Consider the following 27,139-nt stretch of genomic DNA (forward strand, 5'->3'; position numbering starts at 1 on the left):
CGGCCGCCCCGGCCCCTCGTGCAGAGAGGCCGAGCCTCCGCGCGTCGCCATTGCTGGACCGGCTGCCGCTTTCCGCGCTTCTCCTGCGGGCGCCTCCGACCCGGGCTCGGGGTCTGCGAGCGCCCACCGGGGCTCTGGACGTGCCGTGGTGGATTGGGGCCGGGGGGCGGGCCGGGGGGGCTCGGCGGAGATGAGAGCCGGGCCTCGGGCCGCCTTGGTCTTCCAGGTAACGGGGCCGCCCCACCTCCTCTCCGCCCGGGGAACGCGGCGCTACCGGCGGCCTGAGGCCCCGCACGGGGGCCACGCGCGCCCACCCGGAGCCCAGGGTTCCCGCCCCCGGTTGGGGGTCGCGCCCCCCGCCCCGCCCCTGCCCTCTCCCGAGTTTGATCCTCCCCTTGCTGGGGAAAGCGGCTGGTTTACTGGTTAGATAAGACTTTTTGCTTTTGGGAATAAGAGGCTTGAGGTCAGCCGAGTCTGGGATTCCTGGCACAGGCAGTGTTAGCGTGAGATGGTCTCTGATCCGGTTTTGTAGGGTTTGCGGCTCCAGGAGGCGGGGGGCGCGGGGGCGACGGGTCGTGAGGCTTCTCTGCTCCCTGGCAAAGTTGGAAGATCAAAGCCTTGTCTGAGTGAGTGGATTTCTGGTTTGGGGGAGCCCAGAAGACCGAGGTGTAGACTGAGCCGGATTCTTGGCGGGAGGTGGGGGCGCAGCGAACGCTTCCATCTGGGTTGCGGGGCGGGGGCTGCAGCCGGGAGTCCGGGCGCCCGTTCCGCCCTGTGCTGGGCGGGCTTTCCTCCTCGGTCGAGGCTCTTCTGAATTTTTAAGGAGTGGGAGGGGGCGCAGGGGGAAGGGGTGGGTGGGGGGAATGGGAACCAGATGCCGGGGACGGGCGCGTTTGGAGCTCGAGTTATCTGTGCGGAGAGCCGAGTGGGGAAATTTACCGAAATTGGTTTCACCTGCACACGGCCCAGCGGCGCGGGGTTGCGCGTCTTTGGAGTGGATGCTGTCGGGGCGAGGGGAGGGCAGGGGAGGGGAGGGCCGCCCTGCGTGCGCCCGGGCCGGTGGGTTTTTGGAAGCTGGTGTCTTCTACCTCCCGAGCCCTCCGCCCCCGCTCCCCTCCCCGCGCCCCTTCCCCGCCCCTTCCTCCTCCCTCCTCCCCCCGAAGCGTGCAGGGAGCTCAGATTTCGCCTTTGAAAAAGCAGCGTCTGATACTTTAGATGAGCACCTCGCAGATAGCTGGGTTGCTTGATTTGAATTTGAGGAGTTGAAAAGCCTGTTTACTTTCTTGCTTTGATGTTGGGTAGATCTGGTTTTGATTATATCAATACCCTTTTCTCTCCCTCTACCTCCCCCCCCTTTCCTTTTCTTCCCAGAAAGGAGGCTCAGATGAGTCCCTGCTGACTTGAGAGAGAAAGAGACCACGCTGATTGCTGAGAGGAACTGGAAGGAGAAAAAAAAATTCCTCAACTCAGCGAGAAGAACTCACTCGCCATGAGCAGCGCTGTGTTGGTGCCTCGCCTCCCAGACCCCAGCAGCAGCTTCCGCGAGGATGCCCCGCGGCCCCCAGTGCCGGGCGAAGAAGGGGAGACGCCACCGTGCCAGCCCGGGGTGGGAAAGGGCCCGGTCGCCAAACCCCTGCCTGTCTCCTCCAATGCCAGGCGGAATGAGGACGGGTTGGGGGAGCCGGAGGGGCGGGCGTCTCCGGATTCCCCTCTGACCAGGTGGACCAAGTCCCTGCACTCCTTGCTGGGTGACCAAGACGGTGCTTATCTCTTCCGGACTTTCCTGGAGAGGGAGAAATGCGTGGATACCTTAGACTTCTGGTTTGCCTGCAATGGATTCAGGCAGATGAACCTGAAGGATGCCAAAACTTTACGAGTAGCCAAAGCGATCTACAAGAGGTACATCGAGAACAACAGCATTGTCTCCAAGCAGCTGAAACCTGCCACCAAGACCTACATCAGAGATGGCATCAAGAAGCAGCAGATCGATTCTGTCATGTTTGACCAGGCGCAGACTGAGATCCAGGCGGTGATGGAGGACAATGCCTACCAGATGTTTCTGACTTCTGATATATACCTCGAATACGTGAGGAGTGGGGGTGAAAACCCAGCCTGCGTGGGCGGCGGGGGGCTGGGGAGCCTGAAGCTCGTGTGTGGCTACCTCCCCACGCTGAATGAGGAGGAAGAGTGGACTTGCGCTGACTTCAAGTGCAAACTGTCCCCCAGCGTGGTCGGCTTGTCCAGCAAAACCCTGAGGGCCACAGTCGGTGTGAGGTCCACAGAAACTGTGGAGAATGGATACAGGTGAGCCTTTGGTGGAGGGTGAGGGGCTGGGGGGAGCTTGGAGGATGAGATGGCCTTTGCAGATGTCTTGAGTTAAGTAGGGTGGATGGACGGATGCATGGACGGATGCATGTACTGCTGAGGCTGACAGAGGCCTGTCCTGAGCTCGGACCGCCGGCCACGAACGCTTCGATCTTGCGTTTTGCTGTTGAAAGGGGCGGGAAAGCGATGCACACACAGCTAAATACCTGCAGTCTTCCAGTGCTGGCTTCACACAGGGGCAGGCAGTGTGCGTTAATGCGGGTCACTTACCATCCTGGGCCAGTCTTGGGGGGGGCGCGTGGAGAGAGGACAGCAGCTTTTGAGGCGGATGACTCACCAGCTACCAGGCACCGGTTTGGGAAGGGGTTGTTCACAGCTAAGACATAGGGAGTAGGATGGACGTGGCCAGGGAGGCACCTGGCTTGTGGCGGAGCCCCAGGAAATAACGTGCGTGCCCACCGACCGTGGGGATAAGTGGGATCCATTGAGCTTTAAGTTCAGATAAGAGCCAGCGATTGGCGTAACAGCTGGGCTTGCGGTTCTCTTTGTGGAATGAGATATTAACCCTGCAAGAAACCCTCCTAAGGAGGGGAGGCCCTGTGACTTTCCCGAATGCAGGGCCCTTAGCTTTGGAGCCTGCTGGTACATTATTCTGGGTTTTCAATGCTTGCGGCCCGAGGATCAGACCCCAGTTGATTATTGCGTTGCTTGGTGCTGATGGAGAAGAGGTCTTGGCCGGAGAAGACTGGAGAAGGGAAGAGTACCTTCCCCTTCGAGGCTTCAAAGACAAATGGTTCTTTATAGAATGGCCAAGTCTCAAGATTCTTGACCTTTGGAGGCAACTTCAGACCTCCTGTTAGAATGAGTTTTTCTGTCTCTTTCTCGCTCTCCCCTTCCAAATGTCCAAAAAGAGAATGAGCCTCTCAATCCCAGGTTGCTGCGGACAGCATGCAGGGGAGGGCCTGGCCGGGAGCCGCTTATCTCGCTGTCCATTGTGTCCGGCTCCGTGGGTTCGGAACGGCAGACGCGATCTGGCGGCTGTCTCTCTGGAGGTTACCCTCCCTCTGTAGGGTCCGAGGCAGGAGGAGGGGCAGAGGAGCGGGGTCTGAGCCTGGAAGCCTGGGATCTCGGGGTGGCCCTGCAGGGAGGGAAGGATTGTGTTGGGTCCACCAGGGGGCGCGCCTGCAGCCTCGGGAGCCGACCGTCTGCGCGCAGTCTTCTGGTCCACACCTTAAGTGGGAACGGATTGGCTTTTGCGAGGGAGCCAAGGATCACGTGAACGGAGTTGTTTCAGCATCTTTAAGCTTATGGCTTCAGGCTGTTTTGGAGGAAGATACTGGCTCTGGCTTCTGTGGCTGGCAGTCAGGGGCCACCTGCCACCCCTGCCCTGTTGTTAGGTGGACGTTTGGGTAAACCCCGCTGGCCTCCATGCCCTCCAGGTTGGCAGCGGTCGCCAAGGCTACTTAAGGCCTGTGGTCAGGCAGGTTCTCCGGGAGCCTTCAGACAGTGGGGCTTCTGTGTCCCCCAGTGTCAGGGCCCAGAGCACCACCTTTGTAAACAGCGCCCCGTGTGGTTTTGGAGCGAGACAGGCTCCCCAGGTGGGACCCTGCTGTGACCCCTCCCCTTCGCGGGTGGGCAGTAGGACCCAGCCTTGGCGAGCCCCTCCCCCTTCCACAGCCCCCCGGCTGGGCTGTCACTAGGGTTCAGCTTTATGGGGCGGGCCCTTGGGAGCATCGGAGACCCTGGATGCAGGGCCTGGGGTGCTTTGCGTGTCGGCGCTTGCCTTTTGGTTGGGAACCGTGGGTCTTCATATACAAATGACACCTTTCGCTGGCCTCTGGGCTTTCCATACTAGATTCGTGTGTGTGTTTTCTCCCACTGTCGGGAAGAGACGACATATCTTACCCGGACTGCACATGTCTTACCTGGGCGTCATCAGAGAGAAATTAAGACACACCCCGATATTTTTTTTTAACATGCGAGGTATTCAAGGGTGCCTGAGGTGTGTTATTAGGAGCTGCCCTGAGTTATTCAGAGACCCGAGTTGCAGCCCGGACCGCCTCTTACCACCTGGGCTGAAGTCTTTCTGAAGCCCGTGTGCCCTCTGTAAAGGGAGCGGACAACCCTCCCTTCAGTTTATGTCACAGGTTGCTATAACATTAGGACCAAAATAGTAAACAGGAAAGCCCGTTGCGAAGGGAGATGTCTGAACGGTACTCATCACCGGTTGTGTGAGAAGGGCCAAGCAGGTTCGGGTCCCACTTTCAGAGAGTGAGCCTTGGGTTCTAGCACGTGTCCACTGTGAAGGTTCAGCATGTCCCCTCCCCACGCCGCGGCTTTACTCTGCTTGCGGAACTTGAGCGCGTTCGCGTTCGCAGCTCGGTCTGGGATCGGCCCCAAGTCAAGTCCGCCTCCCCGCCACTTGTCAGGCCAGGTGCAGTGAATGAACCAGGAGCCCCGAGTCCTGCCCTGCCGAGGGGTCGGTCCCTGTCACCAGCTGCTGAGTAGCGGTCTGGGCAGCTGGATGCCAAGGGCATGGCTGGTCTTTAAGCCCTTTGATTTCCTTGAGCGCTTAGAGCAGCCTCGTTTTAATGACTTGTTTGTGTCCTTGCTGACGTGGTGTCAGGTTTCATGTAAAGAGTTGGAGCCTAAGAGCGGGCATGGTCCTCAGAGGGAGGGGCTCAGGTTGGAGAGTGGTCCGGCAGGAGGCCTGGGCTTCTCATGGTCCCTGTAAATAACCCAGAGCCAGGGTGAGACACACAGACTACACACAGACACACACACACACTACACACACAGACCACACCCAGGCACACACAGGCTACACACGGACGCACACACAGACTACACAGACACACAGGCTACACACACACACACACACAGACTATACACACAGACTACACACACAGACTATACCCAGACACACACACAGACAGCACACACACGGGGACACACACAGACTACACACAGACACACACAGACAACACACACAGGCTACACACGGACACACACAGAGACTGTACACACAGACTACACACAGACACACAGGCTCTACACACACGGAGACTACAGACACAGACACATTACCCACAGACTACACACAGACACAGACTACACACACGCACACAGACTACACAAGACACACACAGGCACACACACAGGCATAGACACACACACACAGACTACACACGTACATACAAACTACACACACACAGACACACACAGACACAGTCATAGACACACACACAGACTACACACACACGTACATACGAACTACACACACACACAGACTACAGACACAGACTACACACAGACACACACAACACCTGGAGCTGGAGGCGTGTGCAGAGGGGCTGTGGAGTTCGGAGCCGGGGTTGGGATTCTCTCCTTGTCCTTCCCTGGGCGGTCTCACCTGTCTCTCACTGGACCCTCTGCTCTGGCCTCACGTAAAGTCAGGGGGCCCCATCAGGTGGCCCTCTGCCGGCTCCCAGCACTTCCTGTCCCCCCAGAGCGCTCGCTGATGGGGCCGGTTTATGCGAAGCCACTGGAATCGAGCTTGGCCTCCATCATCAAAGAAAATGACGCGAGAGGAAAGCTGTGCTGGAAGCAGCGGGCCACGGCGAGCGGATGCAGGCTCTGAGGAGGGCGCTTTGCTGGGACACGCTTGTCGCTTGTTGAAGTTTGCCTGCTCTCAGAAGGGTGTTGCCTGATGCCATCTGCGTGCCTGGCCTCTCTCGCTCCAGGCAGAGGGGTTTTTTTTAAAAAAATTTTTTTTGCGGTACGCGGGCCTCTCACTGTTGCGGCCTCTCCCGTTGCGGAGCACAGGCTCCGGACGTGCAGGCTCAGCGGCCACGGCTCACGGGCCCAGCCGCTCCGCGGCATGTGGGAGCTTCCCGGACCGGGGCACGAACCCGCGTCCCCTGGATCGGCAGGCGGGCTCTCAACCACTGCGCCACCAGGGAAGCCCCCGTCAGAGGGCTTTTGAAAAGAAGAGCACACAGCCTTAGAAGCCAATACTTTTTAAGTTGCATTCTTGTGAGAGGGGACCCAGAAAGGGGTCCCAAAGGTCACGTCTTTTGTGCTCTCTGTATGGGCTTTGCCCTGGTGTCTGGGGAGCAGGTGGGGGCCTGCAGCATCTCAGTGAGATAAGAGATAAGAATGGTGGTGGGGGGCAGAGGAGGAGCCCACATTTCCCTTCCCTTAAGGTCCCAGGAGCCTCTGCTACCTGACAGCTGAAAGCCCTTTGCCTATTGAAATTGCAAACCAGGTCTGTGGATGGATGCCCAGTGCAAAATCTGTACATAGGCCTTTACTCTCCAGAGGAATTTAAAACCCTTGCAGCAACTGGGAGCACAACAGCCCTGAAGAAATACTCAGAGCATCTGGGCACAATTACTGTAATGTGGTTGAGTTTCTTCCCTCCTTCTTCTTCTTTTTTTTTTTTTTTTTTTTTAAAGCGATCACAAGAAAGCAGCTCTAATTCAGTTTCTTGAAATTACGTGATGATTTTGACAAAGTTCTGAGTTCTTAAAAAATTGAGTCTCTGTCTCTCCCCACAGGCTGCCACCTTCGTCTGCCTTGTCCTGTTATGATGGTAGGAAAATCCCAATACTTTATTGCAGGCAGCTGAGCTAAGAGCAGTATATTCCATTTTTAATTACCGGTCACACAGTAGCCCTCTATTTTGGAAGGGAGGGAGACGAGTTTATTTTGGGACCCGTGTGTCTGACCGGGAGCACAGAACTCTGTCCACGCTTGGGATTTGAGCGAGGTGCCTTTTTCTGTTGGGGAGGGAGGGGTTTCTGTTGCATCATTTTCTCCCTGCAGAGGCTGAGTTAACAACCCTCATGCTTGGGGCACCGTTAATGTGTTAATACCACGAAGATAGCAACCCTGAAGGGATGCAAAGAGTGTGTGAAGGCGGTTTAAGGCCATTTTGGCTCTTTTGATCTCCATGCTACGCCTCTTAGGCGAAAACACCCCTCAGCAGCCCGCTTGGTCCTGAGTGGAAAAAGCTTTGAGCTTCTGCCACGAGCCCCACGCTACCTGCAGCTGGGGAGACCCAGATGGGGAAGACAGACCTGTCCCTGCCCTCGTGGAGCGTGTAGTCGCGTACACGGGACGGGCCTCCACCATGGAAACGCACTGACGACGTGTAATTGTCATGATCAGTGTCACCCAAGAAGTCTTGTTTTTGTTGGCGGGTGGTGTTTTGGAGCGTTCCTATGCCAACCCCGTAAACAGTGCCCTCGTTGGGCCTTTCGGAGAACATACGGACCCCGTGCAGGTGGCCGTGTTTGAGCTGCATGCTGTTTTAGTGGAGCCCTGTGTCCACGGAGGTTGTGACACCTGGGGTCACCCAGCTGGCCGGGAGCCAGGCCGGCACCAGCCCGCGGCCTCTTGATTTCTGTGTTACTTGATTCCTGAAGTCCATCAGCTTCTCCATCCTGCTTTGAGGCAGCGGCCCACTGAGGCAGCTGGGGGCTTTGGGCCATTTTAAAGCCTTGGGCGACCCCGTGACCTGCGCTCACCCGCCCCTTGGGGCTGCCCTGGCCGTGGAGAAGTGATTTCTTCTTTCTGGCTTGTACGCCGTTTCCTCTTGTCCCACCTTCAGTGGCAATACCACCAGAGCCACCCTCCTCCTTATCGGCTAGGAGACTGTTCTCGCTAAATCATCCCTCATCTCGTCTCTTCTCCAGAAAGACCAACTGCCTCTCCTTGGTTCTCACCACCCTCCTCTCTCTCTTGCCCTGGTGTCTGGAGATCCTACACTGAGGACGTGGGGACCGGTTCTACGTCATGGAAGATCTCACCAGCCTCATTGCATCATCGTAGAAAATCCTGGGGGCGGAGCGGGGTGGGGGAGAGCAGAGTATCCAGGTGACAAGGTCAAGGTCGCTGGCCCGTGGTATTCAATGACCAGAGTGTCCAGGTGACAGGTCAAGGTCGCTGGGCCATGGCGGTCAATGGGTTCAAGCGCCATGTTCCTCGTTTGCACTTTCTGGTCACTTCTCCACCCACGCCACATTCCTGGAATCTGGCTTGACGTTCCGTCCTAGCTCAGACCAACAGCCTCGGGGTCCCTGCTGCCGTCACCTCCTCCAGGTGACCGGAGGTGGGTCCCACGCGGCCGGGCCTCCAGCGGGTGGCCTCCGACAAGGTTTTTGGCCCCTGCTTGGGGCCCGTTACCTCCCTGGGGGGTCGTGAAGACGATCGGGCAACAGACAGTCCTCGAGCCCCTGCCGTGGGCCGGGGGAGGGTGCGGCAGGGAGTAAACCAGGCCCTGCCCACAGCGAGCCCTAAGTCCTGGTGGCCCTCGGGCTTCGTTAACATCTCGGGGCGGTGGGGTTGGGCTGGATAATTAGTGTCGCTCTTGTTTGTTTTGTCGCTGCAGCTAGAGGATAGGCCCCCTGAGGACAGCAACCGAGCTGTTCTCCCACCTTTCCCAGCCCCGCTGCCCTCCCTCCCGCCAAACTGTGCAGTGGCTGCCTGCCTGCCCCACGGCCACTTCAGTGCAGCCTGGTGGCCCCCCCAGACCCCTTGTGCCGCTGGGGGAGCCTCCGGCTCCCCCTCACCCAGCCAGCTTGACGCCCTCCTGCCCCAGGCTGGGGAGGACTGTCCACCGCTTCTCCCATCCCTGGTCCTCACATCTGCTCCCACCCGTCCCGGGGAGCCACCCGGCCTCCCGGCCCGCCCCCTCCGACACTGCAGGGCCAGGACTTCCTCTTCCAGGTCACTCATCCTGCCTCTTATGCGAGAGCTTTTTGAAACGTCGAGGCTGGTCTCTGAACAGGGGCAGAGAGAGAGGCTGAATGGGAGCCGCACGAGTCCATCCCACAACCGCTGCTTCCAGCTCTGACATCCAGGGCTGCTGTGCTTGCGGGGCCACCCGGGCACATCTGTCAAACGGGCACACGCGCTCCCCGCCCAGGGGCAGTGAGGGCCGGAGGAGGTGGCGTGTGTCAGGGGCGCCGTCGTGCCTTCCTTCTGGTACCCCTGCCCGAACCCCGTCACAGGGACCCGCCTGCCAAGCCATGGGTGCCAGGGGACCAGAGACCGGGGCTGTGCACCTCACGAAAGGGTTGGGGCTCGGTGAGCACAGGCAGGAGGTGCCGTCACCTTTCAGGGGCCCCTTTCATCCGCCAACCCCAAGGCCGTCTTTACAGACTGGCGGCTGCGGCCTGATGGAGTAAGTTCCCTTACTTGGACTCGGTGGCCCCGGCAGAGCGGGCCTGGCTCTCTGCAGACGAGGGCCCTTCCCGCAGCCCACCGACCACGGCGGGTTCTGCCTCTCCCTTCCCTCCCGCACTGAGGCCCTCGCGGAGACACAGCAGGTGACACAAGAGGAATGCAGTCCAGCTGGGCCGGCACACTGGCGTTTCTGGGAGGAGGGGGGGGGTGGGGGGGGCAGAACGGGGCAGAGGCACCGGAGCAGGGCCTGGACCTTCCTTGGAAACCGCTGTGCTGCTCCTCGGCGGCCCTGGGGGGGCAGCCTGGCTGTGGGCCGAGGCCCAGCTCGGGGCAGGACAGAAGCCCCAGACCGCGTCCTGAACTTGCCTATCTGTCCGTCTGTCCACTCGCCAGGCCCAGCCGCTAGTTGTTTGCCTCTCAGATCCCTGCTAACAGAGCCCGGGGGGGGGGTGGGGGGAGTGTGGAAGTTTCGCTGTCCTCTTGTCTCCTTCCCCGTACAGGCCTGGGGGTGGGCGCAGGGAGAGAGGACACTCCATCCCGTCGGTCATTCCCTAGCCTCCCCTCTAAGAGCAGGGTCCTCCCTCCAGGTGTCTCTCGAGAACTCTGTAAGAGCCCCTGGGGTCCCCTGTCCCCTGGCAGAGCCGCGGCTCAGCAGGCCCCTTTGTGGCCCCTGCTTTCCGCCCAGAGGAGCACCCAGCCCTGGGCAGCAGGCTGGCCTGGAGCACGTTGTGGGATTGTCCTGGGGTCCCCCGGTTCCCTGGGTTTTGGGTGAGAGTCGGTGATGCTGTGCTGTGGTCCTTCAGGAGGAGCGATCCGGTGAATCCGTACCACGTGGGTTCCGGCTGCATCTTCGCGCCAGCCACCAGCGCCAACGACAGCGAGATATCCAGTGATGCACTGGCCGACGATTCCGTGTCCCTGACGGACAGTAGCGTGTAAGTACATTCTGGCTTCCCCACCACGCACGCGGCTGGCCGTGTGACCCGCCAGGCCATGGGGCAGGGTCCTCACCTGGCTTTGCCGATCCCACCCGTGTCCGCGTGGACGTCGGTTGGATGGGAGGGGAGTAGGCCCCAGGGGTGGGCCTGGTCTGGCTCCTGTGGTCGCCTGGGTGGAGTGAAGCTTAGAGCCTTGGAAGGGGGTTGAACGGTACCTTCACAGAAGAAAGCCAAACTAAGGTAGGAGGTTAAGGTGAATATCCACAGATTCCCTGAGTTTAAAAGACCCTCTTCCGGTTATCATTTCGCCTGCCTTCCCGGTGGGCAGAAGAGGGTCTTGAATCCAGGTGTCCCTCTGCAGAGCCAGCAGGTGGGGAGGTGGGGTGGCCTGGGAAGGTTATGTGTCTGGGGGCTCAGTGAAGGTGGGGTCAGAAAGCCAGGGTTCCCTCCAGGACACTGCGTGCCAGGCTCGCTCACGGATGTGCTCAAGCGGCCGTCGCTCAGCTCATCAGGTGTCGGCGGGCGTCTTCCCTCTGCAGCCGGGGCTCTGCCCCTAACTGGGGGTTTTCTCCAAAGCAGTTTCTGACCTCAGCTCTTTTGCAGATGGACGGCTGGCATTTCTGGATGCAATCCAAGCCATCAGGGTGGTCTGATGTGGTCAGCAGGCCACGGGGCAGGGTCGTGCTTTGAGTTGGAGGTCATTTGAGGTCACGCAGTGGTGACCTCTGTGGATGGAGAACAGTGATCCCCTGTGAGTCTCAGGTGGGTGGGAGTGGAGTGGGGAGGTGGACCAGGCGTCCCTGTCTCCTGCCAACTTTGGAGATTCTGATTCAGGAGGCTCGGAGGAGGTAGGGCCTGGGCTTGGGCGAGACTCCCCAGGGCACGTCTCCCAGCACCCAGTTGAGAACCACCGTTCTAAAAGTGGTCTTTGGAGGCTTTTCTACAAACGTTTTGGAGGAGGATCTTCTGCTAGGGGAACCGTTTTGCGAGGCAGGCCTGTGGAGCCACTGTAAGTTCTGGCATGCTTGTGTCGAGTTTGTTCCTTCTAGCTTGCGTCCCAAAACGGGACCGGCTCTTCTCCCAGTTTGTTTGAAATGATCTGGTTTCCATTGGCCGGTGATCTGTTGCTTGGCCTGCGGTGTGGAACCAGTTGAAAGGAAAGTAGACGGCTTGGTTTGGGACTCGACTGTTGATTTTCCTGGTGGCTTTTATTGTGTTACCTCAGATTCCCCTGTTAGTAAAAGGAGGGAGATGTTTAAGGTGAAAAGTTCCAGTTTAATAAGAGAATAGCCCTTTGGCAGGAGTGAAAATGGAGGGAGGGAACACACCTTTCATCCAAAGTGAAGGAATGAGGGCTTCCACAGGGGTCAGTTTTCCATATCGACTGAACTCTAAGTTACTGTACTTGAAAAATATTATCCTTTGGCGGACGTATTCCTTAAAGCAACGTGCTTTCGCTCTGTGTTTATCCAATAGTATCAGGCAAGGCATAATTTGTTTCTTGATTCAAATAATTAATCCCAAGGTCTGTTTTCATTCTCCATTGTAATATCATCTCACAGAATTCAAAATTGTGTAAGGCTTTCTGCCCCTGGAGATACTGGTGCCTCACCCCCTTTTTATGACGGTTTTCCTCTCTTCTCTCTGCCCTTCTGCCTGCTGTCGTTTTCTCGCTCGTGCGCTTGTCTCCAGCAGCACCATTCCTCTAGCTTTGAACGAGTGTCTGGATGACGAGGTAGTCAGCGTCACGTGTAAAGTAAGAGTGAGCTGGACTTGAACGAGGGCATCGAGCGACCCTCCTTCACCAGATGTAGTTTCCTTTAGGCGAGGAGGCCTCTGTTGAGTTTCCTGCGAGGTTATTTTTGGCTGGCCTCCGACTCCCCGTCACGGACGTGCGATTCTGGGTTCAGGATGAGATAACTCGGGTGTAGTCCCCATACCCGGGTGAGCCCCGCAGGACCCAGTAGGAAAGGTGGCCGACGCTTGTGACTTTTACAGAGGAGGGAGGAACGCCCAGCGCTCCCGTAACTACTCCCGTCACAGACAGAACTCAGATCCGGGCCGGACAGGCCCCTGCCCTTGGCCTGCTCCCTCCGGCCCCACGTGAACGTGAGGCCCCGTAGTTGATAATGAGACCTTTGAGCTACCTTGAGTCTCTTTTGTTTTTATTTATTAGTGACCACACAGCTTTCTTTTTTAAGGGGGAGGGGGAGGGAGGAGTAAGTAATGCTTTCTCCCCTCTTTTTTTTAACCCCCTTTTATGCCCAGAAGAAAAACCCCCAGTTCTATCGAACGATGACTTTAGAGCCCTTGCCCACCCTTCCCGCCTTTAGCTAGAGCGATCGTGGGCTTAAGGCCCTCACCACCCGGGGAAGCCGCGTTCCGGGATCAGAGAAGCCAGCTGTCCTGGGCGGCAAGGGTCAGCGTGTGGGCCAGGAGGGTCCGTGTTGGTAATCGAGACAGAGGGCAAATCCCTCGTTCGGCAGCTTTTTCTCTGGGGCACAGCAGGTGCCCCCGGGTCCCAGGTGGCAGAACCTCAGGGCGTGGCCAGCCCTTCCCTCGGCGCAGCTGCCTCGTGCTGGGGATGAGAAAACCAGGACCCCAAGGGGCAAGGGAGGGTCCCTGGGGACTTGGGGCTCGTGTGCTGGAGCCCGTCTTCTGACATCAGCGCTGGGGGGCCTCTGGTCCTCCTCCCAGCCTCTAGGGCAGCTTATTGGATGCAGCCGGCGCAGCCACACCCCACGTGGGCATGTTGGTGCCACCGGGCCCACGTTTCCCATCAGCGTGGGAAAGGGGTCTCGGCACAAGAGCCATTCCGACGGTGCGCAAGCGGGCCCGCAGGCTTGGCAGGCACTGAAAGCCGGGCCGGGCGAGGTGCTTTCTGGCCGGCTGGCCCGTCGGGCAGGTCCCCCGGGGTCCTGGGCCGGGATTAGAGCCCTCTTCGGCCGGGCCAGTTTGGGGCCCGGCACAGAGCAGAGCCCGAGCGAGCGATGGAATGCGAGGGGGACGCGGAGCTGAACCGAGTCGGGGAAGCTTAGCGGGACGAGAGGGCAGCAGGCCCCTTTGAAACCTCCTGGCGCTAGTGAATAGGAGCGCCCCGTAAGGCATGAAAGGAGCCCTGGCCGTTTCTCGTGGGCACAGAGGCCGGGGGGCGGGGCTGGCTGCCCTGCTGGGGGCTGGGGAAGGGGCACAGCTGGGCGGGGGGCGGGAGGCGCGGGGGTCACGGGACGCCTTCAGTAGACTCCAGAAGGTGGAGTTCATCGGACACAAGCAGTCGTCTCACTTGCCAGGGAAGCAGTGAAGTCCCAGGGCCTTTGCACGAAGCCCGGGAGAAGCTGGGTCGAGGGGCCTTGTCCTTGGCGAGTCCAGGGCCCGCTGCCGACTTCTGGTTCCCCGCCATGCAGAAAGCCCCGTCTCAGATGGCTGGGGAGTTGAGTCTTCGTACAAGGCCTCTGAGCAGGCCCTCTCACGAGCCCGTTGCTCTGAAACCCACATCGTCAGAAGAAATGGCTTTTTTAGTTTTTGTTGTTTGGAAAGTTAGACTCCCAGCCAAGTCCTCAACCCCAGCCCTTGGGCAGAAGGACTGCGGGGGGCTGTAGGAGGATTGCAGTGGCGGGAGCTGGGGGCACGCTAGAAACATCAGAAGGAGCGGGTTCCTGGCGCCCAGGTGTGGCCTCCGTTAGGAAGTGAAAGCCAGGAGGACAGCATGGAGGTGGCAGACACCTCTCTCTGCGCAGAGCTGCTCCTGAAATCAGCATCTGCGCGATCGGAGGGTGCTTCTGCTCAGGGTGTCACAAGATCAGCCCGAGACCTTCTTGTCGCCTTTCACACAGAGGGTGGCCCAGGTTATTTTATGATATTTATTTTTATTTCCTTATATCTTACTTATGGGTTTACTTTGGACCCCGGGGAAAGCATCTGAGTGAACTTCAAATAGTGCCTTATCTTACAAACCGGCCTTTTGGTGTTGGCTGTGATCAGAGGCCGCCTTCGGAGTGGTGGCCAAACGAAACTGCGAGTGGACGCGTGTGCACGTCAGCCCGCTATTTCAAAGCCACCGGAAAGCGACATTCAGGTTAGGCTGGGCACGGCCGAGTCAAAAGGCTAAACTAATTGGCTCGGCTTAAATGGCAACTAAGTGGAGTCCACACTTCGAAACCAGCGCTCCCCAGAAACAGCTGGGCCCGGCAGCGGGCGCGTTAACTAAAATGTTTATAATTAAAGGAGGCCGTCCGGGGACCGAGACGCAGACACGGGTCAGCTCATGGTCCTGAGAAGCCAGGAAACTGATCACAGGCTTTCAGAGCCTGGATACAAAGAAGAGAGGCCCCTTTCTGGAATGAGGGGCTGTGTTGGAAGAAGATTCTTGGCTGGGGGGGTCGGGGTGGGGGTGGGATTAAAGGCACGCTTCCTTGAAGGTGCCTCTTGAGCCTCTGAGCCTCTGCGAGTCGGTCTCCCTTTTCTGTGCTGGTCTCGCGTTTCCTTGCCTACAGCTGGACCCTTGACCTGCCCTGGCTGTGGTGGGCACGTTCTTGGTTGGAGGAGTGGTTTAAAAATGCATTTGTTCCTCTTGCCTTCAAGTGGCCAGGGACCTGCTCCCTCTGCCTCCCCCAGTTCACTTTTCTTTCTCCTGCTTTATACAGAGAAGGAGAGAGAGGTGTGAAAGCCTTACCGCTCGTTTCATCTTGGGAGGCAAGGGGAAGGAGCAAAGGCTTCTGGGGGACACTCAAGGTCAGAGTCTTGGAGGGGACAGGCGGGGGCCTCCTGGGACTCGTGCAGCCCCGTGTGTGTCACGGTGGGATCCACGGGGTGCTTGACTCCCACCCCCAGGATTGCCTGGAAGAGGCCTGGAGCCAGAGCCATCCTCTTATTACGGCCCTGGAAGAGTTGCTGGTTGGAACGTGGACCTTGTCTTGCAGCCCTGGGGCAGCAGAAGTTGTTGCTCAGACCATCGTGAGACCCAGTCTGTTGGTCCCCTGCCGTTACCCGCACCCCACAAGGGATTTTAGGTGGGAGATGGGGGGCCGGCACGCCCCATAGCCAGCGAACACTAAGTGATCAGCAGGACTTTCAGGATGTTCCCCAAACCCCCCATTCACCCCTTCAGAATGCCAGGTGACCCCGTGGGGGCGTAGGAAGTGGTGTCCCCCGCATTCAGACCATCGGCAAGCTTGGCTTCTCCAGCTGGGCCTGGACTGTGCGTGTTTGAGTTAAGGATGCCTGTTCTGGAGTCCACCAGTGGCTTGGATTAGAAGCCTGGATCTGACCTGCCGGCTGATTCCAGGAGAGCTTTGGAGCATCTCTGCGCATCCATAAACTGTGGCGATTTAGGGGTTTTGTGAGGGTGCGGTTGGATTATACATCACTCAGTCCACGGGGGGCCGGCAGCCTTGGGTTGGAGTCGGCGGGCATGACCCTTAGTTGCTGGTCAAGCCAGGCCTGCTTGCGACCGGCCCACGTCTTGTGAGTGATCCTGGGGTGAGAAGTTGTAACGAAGCTCCACGTGGTTCAGGAAGTTTTTAGACTTAGAACCTTTTCTCCTACTTGACCTTCACGGGCCCAGTTCCGTCCCAGGCCTTAGTGAGTAGGAGGCTGCCTAGGAGACTTGACCTCACTGGTCAACGGGCTGACCATTTCCACAGCGCTCGCTGTCTGACCCCCCTCAGCCTTTCCCTGGGACACAGGACTCACACGCGCGCGTCAGTCCTTGCCTTACGTTGACCTGTCTTCCCCGCCTGTACCCTCGGTACGATCGGACTTTATAAAGTGCTTCTTTTCCAAGGTTTGGCTCGTAGGTCAGTTCATCTGTATCTGTACTGCATCCCTGAGGCGGCAGCCCTTTTCTCCCGCCCAGGTCAGCAGCCTTCCGGAATCCGCGGCCATGCAGAGGAGCCGGAGGTCGACCAGTTGGCCCAGGCCGCTCCTGGCATCTTTTAGGCACAGCTGATCGTCACCTACCGCTGGTCAGCCAGCACCCGTTGATGAACAAAACACCAGGGAAAGGGAAATAGCCAAGCAGCTAATTTCAACACTTACAGCCTCGAAGGATGATTCCGTGTGGAAATGTGTGAACCCTGAGGCTTTTGTCCATAAGTGGCTTCTGGAAGGAACAGCAATGGGAAGATGATCACACCTTGACTGTCCGACTGCTTTCAAGAACAAAAGTTTAAAACAAAACCATAGCAACTCCGGGTCCTGTTTTTAGTGCAGACTAGCTGGAGTGGAGGTGGCGGTGGTAGAGTTGTTTTTAAACTTCTTCCATTTGCTTTTTAAAAATATAGTGAAGAAGAACGTTAAGGGGCCCTTCTGGCCTCTGGTCTTTGCTCAGAATCACCTCCATGGAGAGGATTTCAGTGACCACCGCCTCCTGTTCGAAATGCAGCTCCACGCCCCAGCCGTCCTCACTCCCCATTTCCTGCAGTGTGTTTCGTCACGGTGCTTTTACCACCTTCAAACTTGCCATAGATGTTGCTTTTTAATTTTTGCCTATTACCTGTTCCGCTCCGTTAGAACACAGGCTTCCTCGGGGCAGTCGTCTGCATTTTTATCCCCTTCCTTCGCTGCTCTCTTGCCTGGAGCCTAGAACAAGGTCTGGCACATAGTAGGTACTCAGATATTTGGATGAATTGCTCAGAGTACCGTGGAGTAGGGGCTTTCTCTTTATGCCCACGTTGGTCACGGATCTGAGAATCCATTGGTTGGGGGCAGTAGGGTTTGGAGCTGAGGGAAGGAAGGAGCCCAGAGATGCCTGCCGGTGGCTGATAAAAAGGAGACATTCAGGAACGCCTGGGAGGTTGACTGCTGGAGGGTAACGCACACCCTCCACCGGCGCCTGGCTTAGTCTTCTGTGGGTCTGGTCCCTGGTTGCTGTGGTAACAGACCGTCGGAGGGACCAGAGGGGTCTTAGTCTCCTGCTTGGGGCACCTGTAAAATAGGGGGACCTTCACTCTGCGGTGGGTGTGGTTCTGAGACACGAGCTCTTCCCAGGTTGATACTCCTGCATCGGAGCTGGGGGCCGTTTCCAGAGAGGCTTGAGGGGCAGGACATGTGGCGGTTGGGCCTTGGACTCACTTTCCCTGCAAGGACGGCCACAGCGCCCAGAGTCTGGGGGCGCTCCCGGCTCCAGGAGGTGCGCGGCCCCGTCTGTCGGCGGGGTCTCAGGCGGGCGCGCGTGAGTCGGCCCGTGCGCTAAGGCCTCCTCGTGAGCCGGTGGGTTCTGCCCTTTCCTTTCCCTTAGAGATGGAATCCCTCCTTACCTCGGGGGGAGTAAGAAACAGCTCCAGAGAGAAATGCATCGCAGCGTGAAGGCCAACGGCCAGGTGTGCCTACCTCATTTCCCGGTGAGTACGGTCGGCCGGCAGCTCTTTTCTGGGAGGAAGAGTGAAGGGTTGGGGGCCGGCGCGCCTGGGACCTGGGGGGGAGGGAGGGCAGGGGAGGGCCACGCAAGGGGCGATCTGCGGTTCACTGGGGTGTAACCCAGAGCAGGGGCGCCCACGATGCCCTAGTCGGCCTTTTCCATTTCCTCGATTCAAAAAAGAAAACTCCATGAGAAAGAAGCGAAGCAGCGAAGGGTGGGAGGGTGGGAGGAACCGGCGCTTTGCGTTGGGCTATCCCGTTAAGTCCATCCCACCACGGAGGCGAGAACAGTGCCTCACTGAACACTTGCTGGTCGACTGAATGAAGGAAAGAGAGAGAGGATGAGGCTGGAGGGATCTGCCCCCTGAGTGAGGGTCGCATCCTGGGACGTTCTCCTTGCGTTGCCCGCGTGGCTGTGTCGTTTCAGTCACCGTTCATCTCTGTGCTCGGCCATTTCTCCTCCGAAGCCCTGGAGGTCGGCTGTCCCTCTTCTTGTCTGTTTCCAACCCCAGCACGTGGCTTAGTGCCTGCTTGTTGAATCTACTCCCAATAAGTGTCTGAGCATCCCGTGAGCAGCTCCTTCCTGCGATTGAGATGAGAGCCCAGCGTGGTGTGGAGGGCTTTTCCGGGTCCTCCCCTACGATTTCCAAGTCCCGGGGGGCAGCCAGCCCGTGGCCCCCACACATAGAGAGCTGCCCCATCTGCGTCTCAGGAGCTGTGCTTCTTGTGGTACCCGGAGGTCCAGCTGCTCTTTGGGGAGGGGAGAGAGTGCCCAGCTTAGAGCAGCGTCTCTGCAGAGTCCTTCCTGCCGGCTTCAGAGAATCCGATTTGTCCGTCGGTGATGTCACACGTCGGAAGTGGACACGTCGAGTTGCTAATCCCACGTTGCGTTAGTGTGTGGACTGTTGCCACTTCTCTCTGAAGCCCCTCAGACAGTCCAGGGAAGACTTAAATTTGTAAAATTAGCCTACTAAGTTTGCTTTTCTGGGGACCTCCAGCATCCCCCCCTCAATAACATCCCCCCCACCCGTACAGCAGTATCGATGATGTATTCATATATGTGTGTGTGTATATATATATATATATATATATATATATATATAATTTTTTTGATTTGGTGGGGGCACTGGGGAGAGGTGTGTGTGTTCAAGGAAAGCTGTACGGCCCCCCAGGATTGTGAATTAGGTGATTCTGTCCTGGGGTGTGCGATTGTTTTCTCATGTGCGGCTCGGGTGGGGAGATGCTAGCCTCTGCAGGCTGGTTCTCTGCTGCCCCCATCCCGCCCCCTCCCAAAGAAAAGGGCCAAAGCAGGAGGCAAACGAGGGCTAGGGGGCAGAACCAGGAGGGGCGGGGGCTGCGGGTACCAGACGACGGCAGGGGGACAGAAAGCCGGCCGCGGGGGTCCTCCCTGCTGGCGGCGGTGGCCGGCGTGCTCGTGCCTGTTTGTATCCCATACCCGGTTTGGAGATGCGCCCTTTTCCCTCGGGAGATGCGCCCTTTTCCCTCGGGAGATGCGCCCTTTTCCCTCGGGAGATGCGCTTCAGGCAGCCGAGTGCAGCAGTGTTCTGCTACAGCCAGCAGCAGCTTGCTTTCCATTTTCTGTGCAAAGAGACGGGCGCAGGGGCGGGGAGCACGAGGGGGTCCGGGGCGGCGGTAGACAGCGCCGCCTCAGAGGTGCGCAGTGTACGGCCAGGAGAGACGTTACCGCTGCGTATGATCTGGGCCCTGTGACTCCTCTTTTCTTCCCCCTCCCCCTTTTTCCTCCCCCCGCGCACCGCCCTTCCAATCTTATTTTTTACATTTCCAGCTCCCTTTCTGTTTAGGCTCTACTTTTTATTCCTTGAGGTGGGCTCTCTCCCCTCCCCATCGCAGAGAGCTGCCTTTTTTTTTTTTTTTTTTTTTTTGATGTTTGACAACAGTCTTTGAAGATTTTCTAGTTCAGAGTAGCGGCTGATGGGCTGGTTGTACTCCAGAGGGAGGGCAAGCGGGGCCCCTCGCAGTGCGACCAACTGCCCCTGCCTGCGGCACGCGCTGCCGGGACCATGGCTCTCCATGAGGCCGAGGCCGCGGCGCATAAAGCGGCCGAGCAGCTCAGGCCCCGCGCCACCCGCTCTCCGCGCGGCCATGGGCGCGCCGTCCCCAGGCCCGGGCAGCCCCCTGACTGCGTCCGCCCCGTGTCCTCCCCGCGCCCCGCAGAGAACCCACCGCCTGCCCAAGGAGATGACCCCTGTGGAGCCCGCTGCCTTCGCGGCCGAGCTCATCTCCCGGCTGGAGAAGCTGAAGCTGGAGCTGGAGACGCGGCACAGCCTGGAGGAGCGCCTGCAGCAGATCCGAGAGGTGGGCGCCGCCCCGCCCCCTGCCCGAGGTTGGGGGGGGCCCTCCTGCTGACCCCGGCGCTCCCCGACCGCTACCTTGCCTTCCAGGACGAGGAGAAGGAGGGCTCCGAGCTGGCGCTGAGCGCCCGGGAGGCGGGGCCCACCCAGCACCCCCTCTCCCTCCTGCCATCGGGCAGCTACGAGGAGGACCCGCAGACCATCCTGGACGACCACCTGTCCAGGGTCCTCAAGACCCCCGGCTGCCAGTCCCCGGGCGTGGGCCGCTACAGCCCCCGCGCGCGCTCCCCGGACCAGCATCGCCGCCACCACCTCCTGCAGCACCGCGCGCCCCCGCCCCCCGGGGGCCCGCTGCTCCCCCCCACCGCCGCCCCAGCCGGCTGCCCCCTCCTCGGGGCCCGGGGCTTCGTGAGCAGGCAGACGACGAAGCACGTCCACCACCACTACATCCACCACCACGCCGGCCCCCGGACCCGGGAGGAGGTGGAGGCCGAGGCCGCCCAGCGCGCGCGCTGCCCCTGCCCCGTCCCCACCCCCGGGGGCGCCGACTACCCCTGCTGCGCCAAGTGCAAGAGCCACCCCGGGGCGCCGGAGCCCGCGGCGGCCGCGCAGGCTGGGTAGGTGTCCCGTGGTCGGAGGGTCGAGGGGCGGAGGCGTTGGGCCGCAGGGAGGGCGGCGGGGCAGGCGGGGGCGTGGGGCTGGGCAGCAGGTGCCCTTTGCCCGCCGGTTTGGAGGGGCTGCGGAGGCAGAGGCGGCCGGGGTCCCCGGGATGGATGCGCTCCTCATTCCCCGCAGCGGCCGTGGCCGAGGCGCCGTCCCACCCCGACGGAGCGGGAGAGGCTCGGAGCCAGGCCCGGCTGGGCCAGCCTGGGAAGGAGGGGCCCCCGGCGGAGCGGGGCCGCTGCAGCCGCCCGGGGAGGAGGGAGACCGGGCACAGGACGTATGGCAGTGGGTGCTGGAGAGCGAGCGGCCGGGCAAGCCCAAGCCGCACAGGTGAACACGGCCGGCTCGCCCCCCGGGGCGGGGTGTGGGTGGGGGGCCCTCTGCGCCGAGCGCGACCACGGCCGGCGGCTCCCGCCCTTCTAGTCGTGAGCGTCCGACTGGGCGGCCCGCAGGAGTGCCGCGCTGGGGCCATGCGCCTAGCCGTGTTGCCGTCGCGTTTTCTTTTCTCCCCTTGTCTCCGTGATTTCTCTTGAAGTCGTGCTTTCCGGCCCCCTAATCCCGTGTCTCCCCTCGGCTCTCTCTCGCCCTTGCCCGTTCAGTGCCCAAAGCACCAAGCGGGCCTATCCCTTGGAGTGCGCCCGAGCGTCCCCAGCCGGCCGTCACCACCTGTGGGTGGGCAGCAGCGGGCACCCCCGCGCCGCCCCCCGCGCCCACCCGTTCACCCAGGACCCTGCGGTGCCTCCCCTGACCCCACCCAACACCCTGGCGCAGCTGGAGGAGGCCTGCCGCCGGCTGGCGGAGGTGTCCAAGCCCCCGAAGCAGCGGTGAGTGGCTGGGGCGGCCGGTGGCGGGTCCCCTCGCCGGCCTCTAGGAACGGCTCCCCTGAGCTAGCCGAAGGGCTACCCGGGACCTGGCGAGGCGTGGGAGGAGGCAGCCCTCACAGCTCCCGTTCCCTTAGGAAGGTCCCTAAGGTCCCTAACGGTGAGGTGAGCTTGCGAGGAGCCGTGGCCGATGGGGCTTCTAGAGCCTTCAGCCCTCTGCCTGGGCTGCAGCGCCCAGTGCTGGGCTCCTGGGGGGCTGAGCACAGCTCTGCCAGGCCTCCAGGGGCTGCCGTCAACACAAGGCCTTGGCTGGGTCTCCGCGGGGATGGAAGTCGGAGGCCGGGGAGAGCGCTTCTCTGACTGCTTCCCACTGGCCCTGGGGACGGCAGGTTTCCGTCTAAGTCCTTGGTGTCCTCAGGTGCTGCGTGGCCAGTCAGCAGAGGGACAGGCACCACTCGGCCACTGGTCAGCCAGGAGCCACGCCCTTCTCCAGCCCAAGCCTGGCTTCGGAAGAGTGAGTGTCTTTACCTGGTGTTGCTGAGATCTGCCCAGAGGCTTTCGTTTTCGGGGAATTCTCTATCGGGGGCTGTGGTTTTTGAAAACTTTTTTTTAGTCTATAAAATCACCTTCGTTTTCACATGAGCGACAAGGAACAGTAAACCCAGATGTTGCCGTAAATTAGGATCTCGAAAAACCCCATCTGCACCAAGAAACGCATCATGACTTGTACACAAGTGTTCCCTCCTGAAGTGGTGGATGGCTCAGGGTTCCTGGACTCAAGCTCAGATGGGAAAGCCTTTAGCTGATGGGTAGAGGGACCCCAAACCCAGATGGAAAAGTTGTCCCCATTAGCCCAGAAAGTTAGCGAGTTGGAAAACCATCTTTGTGTCACACTGAGCGGGAGGGTGCCTCTCCACCATTGCAGGGACGGAGAGGGGACCATCTTTGCTGTTTTGCGGGGGGAGCAGCACATCTTCCCCACTGGTCCCATGATTCCTGTCCTAAACCTACACTCTTGTAAACTGGGCAGGGAAGCCAGGCTTCGTCTCACTCCAGGGTGGTGCGTTGAAAAAGCGTTAGGTTGCAGAGATCTAAAGTGGCCTAAATCATTAAAGTTTTCTTGGTTAGCTTGTTCATTGTGAGCAATGAACAGTGTTCGAACTGAGAAGACCTCCACCCTGTTAACAGCTGGTGGACCTTAAGTTGACCAGCTGTCCGGGCCTGCCTCTTTTTTTTTTTTTTTTTAAGCCACTCCACAAAAACGCAGAAGTTGAGATGACTGAGGGCGGACCCCACCCCCCGCCAGTGGGCTCTGGCTTTCCGGGCTCATGCCACTCCTGGGTGTGTCCCTGTGGCTCTGGGTGGGTTTCTTCTTTCTCATCTTCCTTGGCAAGCACCCCATTGGTGCCCCCCTGATGGACACTGCTCTGTCCTCCCATTGGGTGGAAGGAGACGGTCCCTTCCTGGTTGCCCCACACAGATGACCCGAGGGAGGACCGTGTGTCCACCAGAGGTGGCTGCCTCTGTGAATCGGGACCCGCACCCTCGTGGTGTACAGCTGCAGCCCGACTTTATCTCTGAAGACAGCGCCCCCGGGTGTGTACGTGCACGTACGTGCACACGTGCTTGCTGCCTTCAAATGCGGGACTTGTTGCTTTTCCATCTTATTTTCAGTCACAAAGAGCCAAAGAAGCTGGCAGGGGTGCATGCTCTCCAGGCCAGCGAGCTGGTGGTCACCTACTTCTTCTGCGGGGAGGAAATCCCGTACCGGCGGATGCTGAAGGCTCAGAGCCTGACCCTGGGCCACTTTAAAGAGCAGCTCAGCAAAAAGGGAAATTATAGGTAAGCGTCCCATGGCTTCTTTCTGCTCCGGACTTGGTTTGCTCAGAACCAAGAGCCAGGGTCGCTTCCTGGCCGGGCCAGACCTGGAGGGGCCACTGGAGGGGCTGCGCGATGCTTCACTCTGTCTCACTGACGCTGTCCCCTCACCCCTCCCCGAGATGACACGGCAGCAGCGGCGGCAGGGAGGGCTCTGTGGGCACCTGGGTGGGCTCTTTTTACCAGGTGGATGAGCCTGAGGGTTAGGGTTAGGAGCAAGGGGTCGGCTGGCTTTGCCAGAAGGAGAGCTGGGCTGGGGCCGTCTCGTGGAGGCTCTGCCTGAAAGGGGCGAGGGGTGCGGGGGAAAGCTAGGGAGGGAACAGGCAGACGGAGAGACTGCCTGATGAGAAGGCTGAAAGGCTGCCCTCCTGGCACGTCTGGGAGAGGCCGCCCTCACCGAAGGCTCAGGGACAGGCAGAGGCCACTGCCTGCACTGTGGCGGCGTCCTCTTCCCTCAGCCTCGGTGTCCCAAGTCATGTGGGACAGGGTTGCCTGTAACAGAGGAAGGGCAGGACCCGTGGGTGGGCACGGGGGGGCGGGGTCAGGGCTGGCTGCTCCTCCTGCTGGGGCCTCGGGACGGGAACCCGTCCTCCCTCCCGGCGTCCTCTCCCCTCTACACGGTCCAGATGCCCACCCTGGCCTGCCGGACCCTGGAGGGGATTCAAGAGCCGGGGGCTGGCCCTGGGCATCTCTCGGTCACTTTCCCCTCGACGTGGGGCAGGTGATGACCAGAGTCCTACCTGCCCCTTCTCGGCAGCCTTCGTCCCAAGGGAACCCGTGGGTTCCATCCCGCTGAGTCCCGAGTGCCGTGTGCAGGGCTGGGGCAGGAGAGGCAGGAGGTTAGAGAGGAGACAGCCCGGGCCCGGAAGGTGCTCCCCTGCTGCTGCCCCGAGCAGGGATGGCACGGAGAGCTCTAACGCACTTCACCACCTGCTGGGCGCGTGCCGGCTCTGGACCCCCAGCGAGCCCACCCCCGGGGCCCGTGACCCCAGCCCTTCCACCAGGGCCGGTGCGGGGGGAGGGGAGGTGCAGATTTGGGCAGTGGCTCAGAGTGACTCTGTTTGCAGGGAAGGGACATGGCTCGGGGCCGGGACCCTGCAGGTGACCGACAGCGGGGCCCGGAGCTGGGCTGAGATCTTTCCCTTTCACGCCCGGGCAGAGACAGTTCTGGAAATGAACCAGGGGACTGGGGAACGGGCCTGGCTCCTTCTTCCTCTTCTTCTTTTTTTTAATCTTGAACAGACACAAGGTGAAACTAATTACACAAGTGTGCCCCCCAGGGATTCATTTTGATCTCAGCTTTGGCTCGGCTGGACTTTGGAACCGCAGGTGACCTTCAGGGGAGCAGGGCCGAGGGGCGCTGAGCAGAGGCTGCAGGGACGGCTCCACACGCAGCCACTCGAGCCCCGTCTGGCTCGGAGTGTTTTCTAAGGCACACTCCGCAAGCCTGGCTTTGAAGCCCCGGCCTCCCCTTTAACGCACACAGACTCGCACGCATGGGCGACTGGCACATTCCTTGCTGATTGGGTCGGGCTGCGGCCCTTCCCAGCCGCCTTAGGCGGCTCCACCGGCTCCCCGGGCCGGAGCTGGACCCTTTGCCCGCCGGTCGGGAGGGCACCGGACGCCGCGCCTCGTCCTCCCGGCGGGGTGGCACTGCGACACTCTCCTCACACCCCTCTCCGCCGCCCGCCATCCGGAGCCCAGCGAGGATGGGGGCGGGGAGCGGGGACCTGGGCCGCGCTGGGCAATCTCAGCATGGCAGAGCTTCAGAGCAGCCCCTGCAGACGTGCCAGATGGCAGAAGGAAGCAGAGTTTGCCACAAAGCAGGTCGCAGTGGAGGAGAAGCTGAGGGCAGCTTGGTGCCTTTGAAGTCTGGGGGCGCAGGGGAGGGCCGGGGAGGAGGTCGCAGTCAGGGACAAGGTCACTCGCTGCGTGTCTCTGCTCAGAGGGGCCGGGAGAGCCCCCAGGCTGGGCCCGAGGCCTACCCGGGGTGGCGTAGGCATTGGAGCTCTCATTTAGAAAGAACTCCCCCCGCTGCCCAGGCGCCCCTCCCCCAGCTCTCATCGGGCCCCCCGGGACTCTGAGTCCCTCCTCGTGCCAGAGCGTCTTCTCCGCTGACCCCCTCGAGCTGGGCGGTCACCCCGATGCCTTAGCCCAGCCGGGAACGCCAGAAACCCAGACCCTTGACTAAATGCAGCTGTTTCACTGGGTTTAGCCTTATCTCCTATGAAAGTACTTGGCTGGCCTTCATTAAAGAGGAAATTTAGCTCTAACCAAGGGGAATTGAAAAAAACTTTTTAAGGAGAAAAGACAAAAACAAAACCACTGTAACCCTGAGACACAATTACTTTTTTTTTTTTGAGAAGCTATTACCCTCCCCCCAGGGGACCGTGACCCTCCCTCCACGAGTGGCCTTTATTGGCTGAAGATGACAGCTTGCAGGGGCGAGTTTAAAGCGTCTGAGGGGTCTCCCTGGCCTGGGACGGGGAGGGATAGGCCTTGGCTTCGTGTCCTGGGAAGGGTCTCGGGTGGGCCTGGCCGAGCGGGACAGCAGTTTTCACACATGACTCTCCTGGGACAGGCTGGTCGTTTGCGTCCTTACAGCTAAACAGGCTTCAAGCAAGAAGCCCGGGTGGGATGGAAGGAGCTTTTTTAATCAGCGGGCAGAATAGGGGCCTTTAGCGTTTGCCCTGGAGGAGGGGAGGGAAGGGGCCGGGCAGAGGGGAGAGCAGGTGGCTGCAACCCCGGGAAGCAGTGGGCTGCCCGCCTCCTGCGGTGACCACAGGGGAAGCAGCCTGTCCTGGCCCCGCCAGCCCGAGCTGTGCCCGACACCAGCCGGGAGGGCTGGCCCTTGGGCGCTGGAAGGCAGGGAGCCTGAGAGGTGCCAGCCTTCCGCAGGCTCCTACCGGGTCGGGGGGCTGAGTCGGGGGTCTCTTTGAGGGACCCACCCCTCCAGGCACGCCTTGCGCTCCCCCGCCCCTCCCCCCCAAAAATAAAGTGGGGAGAAAGAAGCAGCCGTCCTCTGCAAAGGGTACCTCTCACCGTGTGTGTCGGGTGACGGTGCTGGGCCTCAGCATTGTTGGCAGCTGGGGGTGCCCAGCCGCCACCGCCTCCGGGGTCCCTGCCTGGCTTTGCCCTCCCACCGGCCGCACGAAGCAGACACCCGGGCGGAGACTTCCCTGCCGCCCGCGGTAGCGGCATTCTCAGACCCCTTCGCCCCCAGCGCTGACAGACTCTCCTCTCAAACCCAGTAGAAAATGCAGCTTTACCAAGCCGCGTGTTGGGTTTTCCTTTTAAGGTATTACTTCAAAAAAGCGAGCAACGAGTTCGCGTGTGGAGCCGTGTTTGAGGAGGTCTGGGACGACGAGGTGGTGCTGCCCACGTACGAGGGCCGGATCCTGGGGAAGGTGGAGAGGATCGACTGAGCCTCGGCGTCTGGCTCGGGCCACCGGCCTCGGACAGGACGACTCCTGGCTCTTGTAGACGCTGAGGGTATTGGAGAGACCACCGTGCATAACCTATGACTTCCTAGGGCTCCAGATCCATCAGCTAGGAGAGACTGTGTGTAGCTCACCTGGACAGGAATCCTTCCTGCTATTTATTGGACAGTCGACTCCCCCGCCCCCAGTTTGTG

The 27,139-nt window shown here is 60.0% G+C and overlaps 1 protein-coding gene across 2 annotated transcripts; it reads left to right on the forward strand.

Annotated features, from left to right (window-relative positions):
* The first annotated feature begins 1,489 nt into the window (after positions 1 to 1,489).
* On the forward strand, positions 1,490 to 26,930 carry AXIN2 (axin 2). 2 transcript variants are annotated; one of them, XM_065896971.1, is made up of 10 exons: positions 1,490 to 2,304; positions 10,290 to 10,451; positions 17,692 to 17,794; positions 20,007 to 20,147; positions 20,234 to 20,760; positions 20,939 to 21,136; positions 21,406 to 21,630; positions 22,046 to 22,141; positions 23,302 to 23,469; positions 26,804 to 26,930. In XM_065896971.1, exons 1-10 carry the CDS (start codon positions 1,490 to 1,492, stop codon positions 26,928 to 26,930), a joined length of 2,562 nt encoding a protein of 853 aa, XP_065753043.1. The 2 variants fall into 2 exon arrangements, with proteins under 2 accessions (XP_065753043.1, XP_065753044.1); XM_065896972.1 differs by lacking the exon at positions 20,939 to 21,136.
* Positions 26,931 to 27,139: the final 209 nt, after the last annotated feature.

The sequence above is a fragment of the Phocoena phocoena genome, chromosome 19 (assembly GCF_963924675.1).
Source record: "Phocoena phocoena chromosome 19, mPhoPho1.1, whole genome shotgun sequence".
Lineage (NCBI taxonomy): Eukaryota > Metazoa > Chordata > Mammalia > Artiodactyla > Phocoenidae > Phocoena > Phocoena phocoena.

Excerpts from the sequence above, each read along its gene's own strand:
- AXIN2 (XM_065896971.1), top strand. The coding sequence starts at position 1,490 with ATGAGCAGCGCTGTGTTGGTGCCTCGCCTCCCAGACCCCAGCAGCAGC. Across the intron at positions 21,631-22,045 it reads TCCAAGCCCCCGAAGCAGCG|GTGCTGCGTGGCCAGTCAGC; the intron begins GTGAGTGGCTGG and ends TGGTGTCCTCAG. Across the intron at positions 23,470-26,803 it reads AGCAAAAAGGGAAATTATAG|GTATTACTTCAAAAAAGCGA; the intron begins GTAAGCGTCCCA and ends TTTCCTTTTAAG.